This window comes from Chinchilla lanigera, unplaced genomic scaffold (genome assembly GCF_000276665.1).
Source record: "Chinchilla lanigera isolate Chin_1 unplaced genomic scaffold, ChiLan1.0 scaffold00013, whole genome shotgun sequence".
Taxonomy (NCBI): Eukaryota; Metazoa; Chordata; class Mammalia; order Rodentia; family Chinchillidae; genus Chinchilla; species Chinchilla lanigera.
Genome location: NW_004955414.1, coordinates 27,623,875 through 27,639,613, shown reverse-complemented (window position 1 = coordinate 27,639,613; position 15,739 = coordinate 27,623,875). Strand labels below are relative to the sequence as shown.

The window sequence follows — 15,739 nt, the reverse complement described above, 5'->3', positions numbered from 1 at the left end:
ACCTGTAATTCCACCATTCTGGGAGGCTGAGGCAGAAGGATCACAAGTTCAAGCCCAGTGATTTATCAAGACCCTGACTCAAAATAAAACTTTTTAAAAATGCAAAAACATACTGGTCCATCAGTAACCATGGGGGCCAATTCCAGGGTTCCTTCATCTCCCCCTGCCCCAGACACTAAACTCCAAGGTGCTCAGGTTCCTTATGTAAAATAGTAGTGTGCTGCATTTAACCTATACGCCTCCTGTCATACACTTTAGTCATCTGTGGGTGACTTTCAACACCTAAAAGATGTTCATGCTATGCAAACAGTCCTGAAGCTGTATTGTGCAGGGAATGGTTACAAGGAAAAAGTCTGCACCCGTTCAAGACAGACAAAAAAGAAAACTTTTGCAAGTATTTTCCATCTGTGGCTGGTTGAATCCATGAATGCAAATCCTGTGGGTACACAGGGCTGACTGTATGTTCATAAAAGGGGCCACAGCACAGCTAGATTAACTACCTGCTGTGAAGACAGCGGGAAGATAGCTGGAAGAGAGCTTTTCTTTTCAGGACTACATGGTTAGGAACTGGATTTGACCAAGCTCGTGTCCAGCGTCCAGCGCACACTGGCACAAACCCCACTCGTTCCCCTGGAAGGAAGTGAACAGTGATCCGTCATTTCCAGGCTGGGAACTTGTGTAATGCAGCAGCGACGGCTGTTTGCTCTCAGGTAAGTGGACAGACCCAGAGTTCATCTCAGTTTGTAGTTCCACAGCCTGGAGACTGACCCCCGCTTTATCGCTTATGCCCACAACTGTCCATATTAGGCAAAGAGGCATTTGACCTGCCTGGGCCAGCGCGGCCTCCGTGGTGACTTCAGGGGTCAGGAATGTCAGATTGGCTAATCCAGGCACGAGATAGCAGCCTTCCGCTCCCAGCTGCACCTTGCACCCTAACTCCCACTTGCCTGTCTCTCTGTGTCCCCTCCGTGCTCTGCCCAGGCAGCCCAAGGGCCAAAGGACACACTGAGGCGTGGGCATCTACAGGGGCCTACACTCCACATTGCAGAGCCAAGAGGGGCAGGGTTATGTTCAGGGGCAAAGGTGTAGGGAACGCTGCTGCATGCTCATAAAACGCAGGCAAACCCTTCTAAAAAGACTACACCTGAGTTTCTTCATGTCACCGGCCCCATTCCTGCATGAGTCACTTCCTGCAAGTGTGTTTTTGTGGCAGTGATGCACACATGCTCCTGGTGTGTAATGTCACCTGTAATTGCTGAGCAATCCTGGGAAGGGCGGCAGAAAGAGCCCTGGCTGCACAGGTGGGAGGGTCCACTGTGGGGGGCTCCTTGTCACAGGTTCTCCAGGATTTCTGTACAGGTCCCTCTCCTTACAGCCAGGCCCCAAGAGACCTTTGTCCCTGTTCTCCTGGTGTCCATCCTTTCTACTGTCTGTCTCTCATGCCCTCCCACGTCCCCACAGCCCTTCCCCCTTGCACAAGCAGGGCTCCCTTCCTAGAATGTGTCTTTCTGCCAGTGTTTCCTCTAACTGTTCCCTCAGCTCTGTAAGGCAAACTTCTGCTCACCTATTGTTGTTATGGTATATATCTAGATGTCCCCCGAAAACCTCACGCATTCATAGGTGGGGTTTTGGGGAGGTGACTGGATCACAGAGGCATGATATTCATCAGTGGATTAGTCCACTGATGACTTTATAGCCAAATATGATGTTGGAGGGTGAAACCTGGTTGGCGGAGGTGGGTCACTGGGGGTGTGGCTTTTTTGGTCTTCCTCCCTTGATCTATCTCTGCTTCCTGCTGCCATACCATGGGCAGTTTGTCCTCTGTGATGCCCCTCTGCCACACCACCCTGCCTTGGAGCCAGCGAATATAAACTGAAACCTCCACAAATTGTGAGCCAATATAAACCTTTCCTCCTTTAACTTGTGGGTGTTGGGTATTGTGTCCCAGCAACGAGAAATAACTAAGACACCTGTCAAGCTTCATATCATTCCTCCTCTTCCAGGGAGCATTCCCAGACCCCATGAGCCTGAGAGACAGCCCCAGTTGTAGTTACTCACTTGTTTTGAATACTTCTGCAAGTCAGTACACACACTTCTCTCATAGCACTTAGGATATTAATGATAATAATGGTTAAATGTTTACTAATCCCTTATTACATACTAGGCAGAAGTCTAGACACTTTATAAATACTGCCTTATCTAAGACTCACAATAACTCTATGAAGTAGGTACAATTATTACCCTCATTTTATAGAGAATGCTACAGAGATATGAAGTAACTTGCCCAAGGCCACAGAGCTCTTAAGAGGCTAAAAGATACCTAGATAAGTGCCTAGCACAGAGTACCTGTTCAATAATTATTCATCTCATGAATTATTAAGTGGGTGAATAAATTCAGAAACAATGACACTTTGGTCTCCATTACACAAAGCTCAAGCGAGAATCGCTTCTTTTTACCTTTCTAACCATCTTTCCCCGGTTAAAGCAGTGGGTGCTAAAAACACCTGCAGGTAGACGAATGCATGCAGGAATGTAAAAGCAAGCCAAGAAAGAACCCAAATCCCAGCAGGGCCATTCCTCGCTGCAGCTAAAGAAACTTCAGCTTCCTGGGCCCCTGTTTGTCCCCCGTTGAAAGGAGACACGGTACTCAGCACTCTCTTAGTTCCTCCCAGCATTACGGATTTACAGAGGAAATGACCAGAACCCATGGCTTTGTGATATGGCAAATCCCATACCAATTTATGCACTGTAGCCCCTCTGGTTGCTTTCTCCAGCAATACCACCCAGTTGGCTGTGACAGCTGAGCAGGTGTTGCCCTATGCACAGTCTCTATCAGTCCTGAGAGAGGTAATTTGGCTTGGTCCTTAGTCCATTCTTATCCAGAGTCACACCCATGGAAAGTTATCAAGCACCTGATGAAACCCTCATTAAAGAATAATCAATAATGAAGAATGATCTCCAGTTAGCTTGTGTAACTGGTACCGGAGCCACTGCTCCCAAGACTGAATGGGTCATTCTCCTCGTCTCATGGTGTCCCCACCAAAGCCCTTCTTTTTGAATAGACCCTGGTCCCCACCTCCTGTCACCAGCAGCACATGCACATGCATACACTTCCGCTGATGGCACAAATGTAGCAGCACGGTGCTCAGCACACAGCAGGGGCTGCTTGCGAGACGCCGAACCCCCATCCCACTCCAGATGTGGCTATGTCCGTGCAAAGGTACAGGTTTGGCTGAACTGCAGTTATCCCCACCCTGCCCTTGGCAGATCGGGAGCTTGGCATTGTGCCTGGCACCTGACGCATCTGCACTACCTGGCTTAGCATGGGCTGCCACATGTATGCCAAGGCCCAGTATTTCTTGTTTGGCTGATACTAAGTGTAAACCATTACACCAAAGGAAAGGTAAATGCAATGTGTAAGCCACACAGGGCCTGTTCACGTGGCAGGAGGGGCAGGTCCCCTCTGCTGTGGTTTTGCCTCACTCACAAGAAGCCTAAGCAGTGGCCTTGTGGAGCTGGCCATTAACCACCCACACACGAATCCAACACAGGACACGCCTCTGTCACAACCACAACAGAAGCAAAAGGTCACTGTAGGGGACACCGCTGTCTGTCCTGAACACCCATGTTCTTGGGAACCTGCTCTCTATTCAGGGCAATCGTGGGGTGCCTTGAAAGAGCTGCCAACCACAGTAGGCTGTGGCCTTGGCTTTGGCCATCATTACCCAGGGGTGGGCCCATTAAAAGCCGTCCCTGAGATTGTCTCAGTATTGCGCTAAAACAGAAAGAATTTTGCCTTGTGGGCTGTAGAGTTATAAAGAGATGAGCCAGAGGTTACCACAGGGAGGTAAATCATCTGCAGGGGAAGAATAGTGCCAGCACAAGCAGATCACCCAGGACACGGCTGGAAGGACAGAGGAAGGGAGACTGCATGTCTGGAGCATCCAGTTGCCTGGGTTAATCATGTCCCTGTTCGGTTGGTTACTTTGAACTGGCTTTCTAAAATATGCTGCTGGGGGACCTCATACAGGCATGGTCTATACTTACCATGCATTTCCCAATGTGTCTTCCCCTCCTTGGGGAAAGAGGTGGGCTATCACATATTTGAAATGTCTGGTCCCCCAGATAAGAAAAGCATACAGATTGGTAGGCAAGAGCACTCCTACTCAGCGTCACTCACTAAAGACCGTTTCTTTCCCTTTGTATCTCCAGTGCCAGTAGAGATCTGCCAGCCATGAGATGTAAGGACTCTGCTATTTCAAGTCATCAAAGCTTGTAAAATAGGGGCTGGCCGGACAAGCCAGGGAACCACCCAGCTAGTGAATGCGTATGTGGCGTATGTGTGAGTGAGTGAGTGTGTGTGTGTGTGTGTGTGTGTGTGTGTGTCTCGGGGGCACTGGGGAATGGAAACCAGGCATACTCTACCCTGAACTACATCCCTACCCCTTTTTACTTTTTATTTTGATACAAGGTCTGGCTAAGTTACCTAGGCTGGCTTCAAGTTTATGACCCTCCTGACTCAGCCTCCCACAGTACTGGGATTACAGGTATGTGCCACCACGCTCAACCCCACTGGTGATCCTTGAAAGAAGGATATTTTCACGGTGGCCAGCATTCAGTTCATCCCTCTGATGGCTTCATCTTTTGGAATGTTCACCTTTAGGTCACCAAAAAAGACCTATACCCACAAAGTAAAGCAATGACTTCCTAATGAAAGAGAAACCTTGAAAAGCCCCTCTGACAGAGCCACTTGAGTTTTTCTGTGGAGTTGTATGTATGCATTGGGCTTTCTTTTTTAAAAGAAAGCCAACAAATATAACTACTGAGAAAGGTCACTCAAAGCTAAGGGTGCCCCCTCCTCTAACTCTGAAGAGCTGCCCAGTGAACCAGAATCCATGAAGTTACAAGCAGGGAGGGAGACACTGGCCCCACCCCTTCTCCCCGTTTTCCGTACCACCCCCATGTCCCCTGCCCAAGGCTGGAGTCTGGCAGGTTATGGGCAGACCCTGCCTGGACGGCTCTGTGCTCAGGACGGAGACACTGTCTACTCCCGGCCTGTGGGATGCTCTTCCTATGCCCTGGACAGTCCGGGTGCCCTGGGCTCTGGCGAGCTTAGCAGCTGTCTCCCTAGGGCAGTGGAAAGCAGCCGTATCCCACGGTAGATTCAACAGCTCCTCCTGACCAAAACAAAACCACAACAGGCCCCATTGCCATGGAGAGCTCAAGCCTCTTGTCCTGGGATTGGCACTGACTGGAATTCCAAGGGCTCTGGCTGAGCGACCTCCTGAGAGGTCTAAATACAGCATGTTCAGTCTTAACCTAAACATGCTGCCTGGACCTGCGCCCAGGGCTGACAAGCCCCCAGAGCCAGCCAGCAAGTTGTGACTTCTTGCTGCCCATGGGTGGCGGGCACACAGAGATGTCAGGGGTGGGATGCTCTGAGTCACTGCCAGCCCTGTGGGCTTGGGTGCTGCCTCAAGCCAAGCAATGGGGAGGGCTAACTACAGTGTGGTCCTGAGCAGCGTCCACGGAAGGAAGTCGGGAACTCGGGTATCCAAAGGGAGAGAAAGGAAAGGAAGGTCAGGACCAAGAGCCTACTTCTTAGTCAACTGATTAACAACCAAGGGATCTTTTGAAAATATTTGATTTTGAGAAACACAACTCTCCATGTAAGCCTCTCTTGGAACATAGGACCTAAGGCACAGTATCACACAGACCAAGAGTGCCTTCCAGTCACATAACCTTGGGAGTATTAACTGACTTCTCAGTGTCCGCATCTCTAAAGTGGCCCACGCGACCACTGCAGGTGTTCGGTGAGGTCTTAGACATGATGTGCCCAGCACATAAGAGCTGCTCAGTAAACGGTGGATACTGGAGATGAGCAGAAGTAAAATGATGAAGTCTTTGCTGCACTCCCTCTGCCCTGATTTCAGTTTCCTTCCTGGGAAGGGGCACAAGAGGGGGACTGTGGCCACTATGATAAGATGGAAACTTCTGACCAGGAGGAGCTTAGCATGTAGAGACGAAGGAAACCTTCAGATGAGCAGAACAATATGACATGGACACCCACATCCACTAAGAACCTTAGACAAGCCAAATGACAACAGACCTCCAAGTCCCAAATGTCAACCCACCTGCCCCGGGCGGGCGTGAGGGTGTCTACGCAGGACCCCCTTACCTTGGTGTTCATGCACGCCTTCCCTCGCTTGTACTCTTTGTGGGAGCCACGCTTGTCCAGCTTGTACCACAGAGCCTTGGCCTTCCAGGTGGTCACCTTGGACTTGAGCTTTGAGTAAAAGTTCCTGTGGTCCAGAGGGTCTAGGTCCAGGTGGCGGGTGAGGATGTTGAAGGCCTGGAGGGTGCCTTTGCACGTGGAAGCCTGGACAAAGTTCTCAAAAACCTGCCCCGCCTGGGCCTGCTTCTCGTCCTCGTTCTCCCCCATGGCTGGGCAGGCTCGTGGAGCAGCGGCGTGGAGAGGACAGAGAGGATCAGCCTGGGACGCGTCCCACCTGCAGACAGAGGCGGAGAGAGGTGAGCTTGGTGGGCACCAAGGTAGGATGAGGAGTGAGCCATGCCAGAAGGAGATTCCTTTAAGATGTTAAAGCGCTAACCCTCATCCTTAACACAAAGCATAGGCCATCATTGGAAAATGTCCAATCCTGTCTGCCCTTGCTGGAATCTCTTTCTCCCCTGCACCCGCTCCTTGCACTAGCCGAAAAGAACTACAGACTGCACAGAGCTCTGTGTGCCCTGGCTAGTGTTGATGGTGCCAGGTCAGTCTTGCTACAAGCCAGACGGTTCTGCAAATAGCGACAAGTGTGAGGAAAAGGCCAGGAAATACACTCAAGACTCAGCTCCATTGAAAACTGACTGTTCTTGGTGCTACCAGCTGATTGATTAATATACAGGTACCTTCGCCATGTTACCCTCCTGCACAAAGACGCAAAGCACATTCCATTCTGGGTTTTACAGTCGCCCCACCTGTCCTTAGACCTGACATTTTAAAGTCTCCCTCACTGTCACCAGTGCGCAGATGTTTCCCCTACACAGGTGATGACGGCAACTCCCCAAAACTTCTCTCCGCTTCTGGGCTCTGCGGGAAGCACACACCTCCTCAGTCAGGGGCGCGGAGGACAAGAACATGTGGACACAGATTAAAGGGGTCTGTGCTTTGCGAGCAGGCTGGCCGCTGTCTGGAGCAAGTGCTCAGCCTCTGGAAGGGAACAGGCGATGGGTGTTCATTCACATCACAAAAATAGCCTGCCTGGGTTTTGGCCATGGTCCTTTCTCTGCACCACTCTAACCTCAGACATTTCTTAGGAAAGTCATTTAGGTTTCAAAGGAACAAAAATAAAGTAGAGCTGATTTTCCAAAGCACTAGTTATTTTTCCAGAATCCAAAGCTAGCTCAAGAAGGCCAGCATAGAAGGGCTGAAACTGACCCAGCTGTCAGGGGATCTGAGGGGTCAACAGGGGGGCTCAGCAGACAACTCCCCCACAGGGCCAGGCAAGAGAAGGTCAGCAAGCACACAAAGTGCACAGCCCTCGGGGTAGCATTGTGTTCCCCAAATGAGGACAGCTAGCTATCTAGGGCACGTCGGGGTGGTAGGCTGGTTGTATAATGCTAAAAGCAGAGAATGGTGTTTATTTTAGTCCCTAATCTCTCACTCATTCATTCAGCAACAATTACTGGTGCCTTAGCAAGTGGCAGGCCTCGTGCTAGGTCCTGGGGATACAGAAATGGGGCCAACATAGGTCAGGCAAGGCAGGATGGTGGGCTAGCAGGCAAGTGCTCCTAGACTGTGAACACCGAGCAGGGATCCCAGGGCAGCAGGTCTCAAGAGAGCCTCAAGAAGTCCACAGAGCCACCAAGGGAGAAATACAGAAAAGCTCCAGTTGTAGGAATGAGGAAGATTTCACTAGAAGACTGGGGAGTGGACATGCTGGGCCAAGGAGGTGCCAGATAGAGGCGGGACTCTGGAACCGGCAGTGTGGGGCAGAGTGACAGTAAGTTCCAAGTGTCAACCGTTCAGGGCTCCTGAGAAGGTGTGCAAGGGATACACAAGTACCAGGGCAGATTGTGGCATATCCCTTCTAGGCCAATGGGCACTGACAGCTCAGTTGGGACCCTTCCCTCCTTTCTGCTTCCCCCAAGAGCTTCCAGCAGAGTGCCGGGCTGGAGGCTGAGCAGCACACACCCCTTGCTCCGGGCCTCGTCAGCCTGCACACCCAAGTCAGGCCCAGATCCTCCAGCTGGCCCTACCTGGCTACCTGGTCCACGCCACTCAACGAGTTCCACAGGCTGGGAGGACTGGCCCTGCCTGGCCTAGATGAGACACAGACTCCTTCACAGATGTTCTCTCGGCTCCTTTAATGTCCGCGATGCTCACTTTGGCATCCCTCACATAAACACTGCCGCCGTCAGCGTCTCAACTTTCCCCACGTGCCCCACGTGCCACCCAGAGAGCATACACGGATGGCAGGACGCCTCTGCTTCTCCGAGCCTATTAACATTCCCAAAGCTTATCTATCTTGGGAGCTAGCTCAGGGCCAGCACGAACGGCAAAGGCAGAGGCTGGCGGAGGCTTGCATGCTGTCTGGTATGCTACGTGCAGACTTTTCTGAGAGCAAACAGATTGGAGCTACAGAGCTCAGACCAAAGCTCGGCTTCGACCCTCACTGCCCATGCAGCTGTGTACAAGCCGCTTACATACCAAGCCTCCTGTTCTTCTTTTACAAGAGACAGATGAGAATGATAAGAGAAAGACAGAAACGCACCTGCTGGTGGAGCCTGACCCCAACAAGCATCTGCTGATGGGCTACCACCTGCCGCACCCATCTCCCCTGGCAGATTCAATCTGGGGGTGTGCAGCAAATTCAAAAAAAAAGTTTTGTAAATCAACTCTCCAAGTTGTCAACTCCTCCTTGTCTAAGATCGCACACCAATTTAAAGGTATCAAGCCAGATCTGACTCCCAGACAATAATTTACAAACTGGAAGAACTTGCTTCCTTCTCTCCAAAGAAAAATGAACAACTTAATCTTAGGGTTCCTGCACAGAAAGAGCCACAGAGCTGAGGTGGGCGTGGGAGCCCCAGGAACCAGCTCTTATCTAGGGTGAGATAAGGGGAGGTGGAGGAAGACAGGCGACAGGGAGAGATAAGCACAGCCTTGGACAGGCGCCCCCGCAGCCTGTGCCAGGCTCAGACCTGCCTCCCTGCATCTAAACAACCGGGTCTCAATGATCAGCTTGCCAATTTAAGTCAAAGATGATGTTGACACCCACAGTGGGTAGCTGTCCTCGTGGGAAAACATCAGAATATTTAGGTAAATCTGGTTGTGCATCTGGTCACAAGCACTTGCTGATTGTGTGGCTCTACAAGTTGTCTCATCAGCCCCGGCCTCCATTTTTTCTCATCTGTAAAATGGGAATGATTCTACTCAGGTCCTAGGGTGGTAAATGAGATCAGATATATGATGTATTTAACACCTGGGAGCTGCAGGGTAACTAGCACTGTACCATGGCCCAAACATCATAGACCAAAAAAAAAAAAAAAAAAAAAAAGGAGCATAATTCATAACTATTTAGATGCCCTTCCCAGGTCAATGAATTATATATATTTTAGAACTAGAAAACAAAACTTTCAGTTCAGGAGACCAGGTTCAAACTCACTTCCTAGCCATGGAGCCTGGGACAGATCACTACACTTCTTGGTTTTAAGTCCCTCACATTTCAAGTGGGGAATATCACTCAGTATAAATTTAGCAATAACCTAAAGCCGTACGGTGCATAGGGTGACGCTGGTTGTGAACTGGGAAGGGCTGACCCAGCACTCCGAGGGTTCAGTGAGTCTGAGAGTCAAACCTTTGCTTCCGGAGAACTGGGGTGTGCTACCCTCGGTGGGCACCCTGGAGAAGAAAGTCCAGAGTGTCAACTCAGAGGACACCAAGTGGCTTGCTCTTGTGGAGGTCTGCCTTGCCCACTACCACCCACATGCTGCCTTTTTGGAGTTTGATATAGAAATAGAGCCAACTAGCCAGGAATAGGAAAGGTTATGCATTTTCTGGGAAAAAAACAAAATGTGACGCTATAGCTTCCAAGAATAGCCCTGAAGCAGTTTGGATTTTGCCAGCTGGAGTCCCTCATTTGTGGTTTTTGCCTGCCTATGTGACTTCATGAGTCACAAAGCAACTCCCTTCCCTGCCTCTGGCCACTACAAATTAACACTCAGGGTCTCAAATTGCAGGTGACAGCACCAGTGATGGGCTCAACTGGTGGGATCTGGGAGACAAGTCCAAGGTTTAAGAGTCCCTGAGCCCTTCTCAGAATGACAGCCAGGCCTCCGTTTTCCCTATACACTCACATTCAGGACTCTTACACCCTCTGCCTTCCTTGAAGCTCACCACCTGCCAAGTGGCAGCAGTGTGACCAGGCCTTGGGGAAAAGGCAGAGTGCTATAAAAACTCAAGGGGGTCCAGGAAGGGACACTGGGCAAAACCTTCCTACAGAACAGCAGTTTGGCCCAAATGATAAGCTCGATCTCTCAAACCTACCCTCAAAGCCCACAGACAGGCTCTGTTTTCAAAGTTTGGTGCAACCTAGGAACAAAATCTTCTTGTTCTGGACACTGCCAGGTTTGAAACCTATCATCTCCAGGGTGGACTTTTCCATGGAGCTGCAGGGCAGGCTCAGCAATGCAAAGGCGTGTGCACCAGGCACCTTGCAGGATGGGAAAGGGCTGACAGCTCCGGCTGAGCCTCACACACGGAAGATACTCAGTCACGGCTACTGGACCCGACACTGAGATGAGGCGGGAGCCAGCCAGGCTTCCCTTGGCTGTGGGAAGCGCGGCTCGCTCTTACGGCATCTCTGTAGAGAGCAGCAAGGGCAGGAGCACTTGGCTCACAGGTGGGGCCAGCAGACCCCTCCCTCCTGCCTGGCTTTCCCTCTACCAGCATACTCAGCAGCCAACTCAAACCAAAAAGAGCAATTCAGGATTGTGAAGGGACTGAAAAAGCCACCTTGTCCTCCTTCCAGCCAGGGTGCCCAGCTTGGTCACCTGCATAAGGGAGACCGCATGGCCTCTTGGGGCCACATATTCCACCCTGACTCCCTGGAAGAGAGCTCGAGAAGTCTTCATTCATTCAGGTCATTCCCCAGACAGAGAGAGGAGCTCTGTCCCCAAAGGGCTCTGTGCTTGCTCTGGGCCTCGGGATCACCCCCAGGAAGTGGAAGCCCTCTCCATGCACGCTGCCGACAAGTGTGGAGCTTACATGTGCTGCACCCCCTCCGCGAAGGCTTCTGGCATGCATGCACTGTGGGAGCCCTAACCAGGTCCTGGCTGCAGCGAGGGCCTGGACACCTTCTCTGTCACCGCTGGCCTGAGGCAGGAGCACTGGAAGAGACTCCAAGTCCACTTCGAGCCGTGGTTTTCTCTGTCAGCTCCTCCACCAGCATCTGGCTCCTGTCTTTCGGGCCCCAGCCCCCTCTCAGTGAGGTGTGGGCTCAGCTGGTCCTGTCTGAAGGGGCCTCACACATCCCACATCTTCATCCCTGCCCACTCCCTCTGGGAGTCATAGTGACAGGCCTGAGATGCCCCAGTGAGTCAGTCCCCAGTCTCCAGTGTCTCACTATCTGGCATCAGAGACACCTGGATGTGGACCAGGCACACCACTAGGAAGGAGGGAAGGCAGCCAGCATCACCAGGGGCCCATTGTGTGCCAGGCACCTACACCCTGCATTATGCCCACAAGTCCTTGCAACAGTCTGTAAGCTGCCAGGAGCCTCTCTCTCTGTAAGTAAGAATTAAGTCATGAAAAAGTAATTTCAGAACTGTCCACCTCCCTTTTCTGTAACTCACTGTAGTTTGTCATATGTGGTTGTTATTGTCGTGTGTGTGTGTGTGTGTGTGTGTGTGTGTGTGTGTGTGTATGCCTGTGTGTCTATGGGTTTTAGGTATCACATATATATATACATATATGTACTTTCTCCTCCAGGATTCCCACCCATGCTCCATATCTCTGCCTGGTCTCCTGCTCAGCCTCTCCTCAGGACCTTCTAGGACAGTGGTGGTGAACCCATGGCTTGGTGCTACAGTGGGCTGTTTGTATCATTGAAAGCTCTGTTATCGTGTTTTTCTTTTAATGTGTGAATGTATGTTTCAGTATTCAGGTTTAACTGCAGCGTTGTCACTTTGCAATAAATAAGGAGGTCTGGGATTTCAATTGGGACATTCGGTCTCTGAAAAGTTCACCATCCCTGTGAGAGATGAAGAACTCTGGCCAGGCACAGGAGGCTCTCCCTGCCTGCTGCCCTCATGAGGACATAGGCACTGCTCCAGGGTCCCCGTGTTTCAGACACACCTATACCAGCCCCTCTGTCTTAAGGACCTCGTTGGACCAAGCTTGTCTGACAGGCAAACGGAGACTCTGTGGGTGAGCAGCCTCCTTGACATCACACAGGTCTTGAGCAGGACATGAACCCAGGGCTATCTCACTCAATATCCACACTCAGCCACCAGGCCACATGCACCATGTTACGAAGGCAACATGGGTGCCTTTTTTGCAGCTGCTGTGTAAATTACATCAGTTAAGTTCCACAGTCTCTGAAGTTCTAGGCTTGGTGAGTCTACAATCATCAGACACAAGAAATGGCTTCAAAAGTTATGGTGCAACCCAACAACAAAGGATCGGGCAGTGCTTTCTGCTGTATTCCCCCAGTTCCCACCTGGAGCGCGCCCGGCTCTCCCAGCGCCCACCTGCAGGCTCACTCCAAGTCCCCCTGACCCTGCTCTCTGCACAGGAGGTGGGCCTCGCGCATTATCTTCTGCAAGCCCGACAATGCTTGGCACCGACAGGCCCTGACCTCTAGGCCTGCCCAGCCCTGCGTCAGTAGCAGTACTATTTTCTCCAGAAAAGAAAGGGCCACCCTTCTATGAAAGGAAGCCCTGATGTTGCGCTAATGAATTAGCTCAAGTACTAACAGGTAAGGGCCAAGGTCCCTCCCAGCAGCGCTGCTCTGCAGACCACAGGGCCCTTAAGTTCATATGCAACCCCATTCCAAAGAGCTGTGCTCCTCCCCACAGCCGTGTAGCATAGGGATGATGGCACCGTCCACTCAAGTTCCAGCTGTCCCTGCAGTGAACCGTTCTCATGGAAACCTGTGTGTCTGGCTGCCGAGAAAACGAACACCTCACTACACACAGAACCCATCAAACAACAAACACTCAGCAGACTGTTCTTCTGCATGTGCCCTGACTTATCGCAGTCACACACCGGATGCCCAGGAAAACTGTGAACTCAGAATTCCAGTTTCCAGAAGGCAGACGGAGGGTGGGAGGGGTCCACAGCGAGCAAGTTCAGAGACGAAAGCAGCACGGTGTGGCCAGGGGCTGGGGGAGGGGAAGGGAGTCGGTGCTTAATGGTGCTGAGTTTCAGGGTGGGCTGACAGCGTGTGGATGGGTGGCGGCGATGGCGGCACAGCAACGCACACGAGCTCCGTGCTGCTGAGCTGCACCCCCGGAGTTCGATGGTTAATCTCATGTTAGGCACATTTTATCACAACAGCAACAAGAAAATGCGTACAAAATAAAACCACCACGACCCCCATCTAACAGTGCAAGCTGCTCAAGGCCGGAGTGCAGAATGTGTGGCCTCATAAACAATGAAGATGACTTCAAAACACTGTGGAGTTAAAGTGTAATAAGCCAAATGAGTCATTATGCTAGTGGAAAAAATGTGTCGGTGCAGTGAAATAATTTTTAACTTTTGTTTTCCAAAGTCGTCTGGGTTTCTGTCCTTCCCTCCAAATCTCATTTGAATGAAGGAAACCTCCCAACGCTCAGCCCTGTCAAGATCCCAGGGTTTATTTTTCATCCTGCCTTCCCCCAGGATGTTGACACTGACCCATCCTCGCTGCACCTGGCACCTGTGAAATCTTCAGCATCCCAGGGAGGTTTGGGTCCCAGCTCCCTGGTGTTGGTCCCCAGGGGCTACCGTACATCGCCTTCTTAGGAGAACGCGGCCCCACCCTTGGGTTCCAGTGGCCCCTGCACAGTGCTACCGCTGACTGCAGTCCCTCAAAAGCTGGGAAGGTTCTTCTCTGTGGTGAGCAGCTTCCCCCAGAGCTCTCTGAAGACAGGTCTACACCAGACCAGCTGCTTGGACACACTATTGGCTTGAATGAGTGCTAACAACGGCTGGGTCAGCAGATAAGTTTCTGTCCCTCAAGTCAGGGCCTGGCATATTTTTCATTGACTAACCTCAACTTTAAGGACAGTCTCCACGAATCCTTCTGACTTCCTTGGAGAACCCACTGCTGGCTGAAGAAGCTTCCCCATTTATAAAAACAGCCCTGGCTCCATCACCCGCTGTGTTTACTACTTTGTGCACACAGGCATGAGCACATCCGTACTCCACAGCTCCTAGCCCTCCTTCCAGCCTCCTCTCCCCCGGAAGTACCTCATCTCCCTGTGCCCCAGCATTTCCCCAAATGCGATGGGTTTCTCCCCCAGTGGTCCCATAGCACCCTGCACTGACCTCCATTACAGTTGGTTATGCTGTGTTGAAATGAGTATTTTATTTCCTGCTTTCACTTCCTATAGAACAAAGCCTTCTCTCTATAGTACAGTAAATACTAAAGGGAAGAATGAATGATAGTTGGGAAATAATCATTGTTGACATTTAATGAGCATTTATTGCTTATTCTGAAGCGATGCGTTAAAAGCTTTATATATATACTGAAGTCATTAATCACTGTAATGAAATGAGGCATTGGTAGATACTAGCATCATCCCCATTTTTTAAAGAATTAGAAAAGCCAGCAACTTCTCCAAGGTCAGAGGGCCAGAAGTGGTGAATCTGTGATTCAGAAGCCCCACAGCGGGAGTTCAGAGGCACATCCTTACCCACCACCCCGACCCTGCTCCCATGCAAAGTGGGTGGAACCTTGCACAGCAAATCAGGCACGTGACCTCAGGGATAGACTTTTAATTCATGATGCTGTCCACCCTTCCTTCATCAGACTCCCAAGTGCTGGGCTCTGCATGTAGCAAGACTTCCTGGGTCCTTCCTTGTGGCTGTGAGAGCCCAGGTGACCAAGTTCGAGGTCATGGAACATGAGCTGGGGATATTTGTGCCACTCGGAGGACAGAGCTGTAAGATCCGCTGTGTTCGTTCCTCCTCTGGAGGATGGTGGCCCTGGCAGCACATAGTGAGGACAGCAGAGCCCCAGGGAGAAAGGAGCCAGGTCCCCTGCGTGCCTGCCTGGAGGGAAACCTTTAGAACCAGACAGGTTTCAGACAGGTTTCAGTCTTTACATAGGTGAGAAATAAACATGGACTGAGTAAAGGAACCAGGGGTCTGTCTGTTAGGCAGCTACCATCACCTTTTTTTGTTGTTTATTTTTTGTTTTGTTTTTCTTCCGGTACTGAGAATCAAACTCACAACCTTGAGCTTGCCAGGCAGGCGCTGTGCCACTGAGCTAAACCCCCAGGCCCATCACCTTAAAGAATACAGTAGGTGTCTGCGGCCGGCGTGCCACATTGGCCTGCGCCAGAAGTCACCTTCCACCCGCCAGGCAGGGAGTTTGGCCACGTGGGAATCCACATTCCTCATAAAACCATCAATTCCCAGTAACAACTACCATCATCACTTTATGTCTTTCATTCCATGAAGATCTTGATACCCTGGAAAAGTTGCTTGGTGCTCAGAAATAACCCTGTCCACTCCTCTGCGGAGACA

At 51.0% G+C, this 15,739-nt stretch overlaps 1 protein-coding gene across 10 annotated transcripts in view; it reads right to left on the bottom strand.

The window, feature by feature from the left end:
* The window catches only part of Mical2 (microtubule associated monooxygenase, calponin and LIM domain containing 2), a 203,410-nt gene that overhangs the window by 164,619 nt on the left and 23,052 nt on the right, over positions 1-15,739 (bottom strand). For 3 of the 10 annotated variants that reach the window (XM_005380295.2, XM_005380296.2, XM_005380298.2), the window contains exons 1-2: positions 11,273-11,688; positions 6,179-6,509 (exon numbers count right to left, since the gene is read on the bottom strand). In XM_005380295.2, the coding sequence (XP_005380352.1) occupies positions 6,179-6,509; positions 11,273-11,307 (366 nt within the window). In that variant the 5' untranslated portion in view covers positions 11,308-11,688. Of the gene's footprint in view, positions 1-6,178; positions 6,510-11,272; positions 11,689-15,739 lie in introns of those variants that run through there. The other 7 variants (XR_001233109.1, XR_001233110.1, XR_001233111.1 and 4 more) reach the window with 4 other exon arrangements.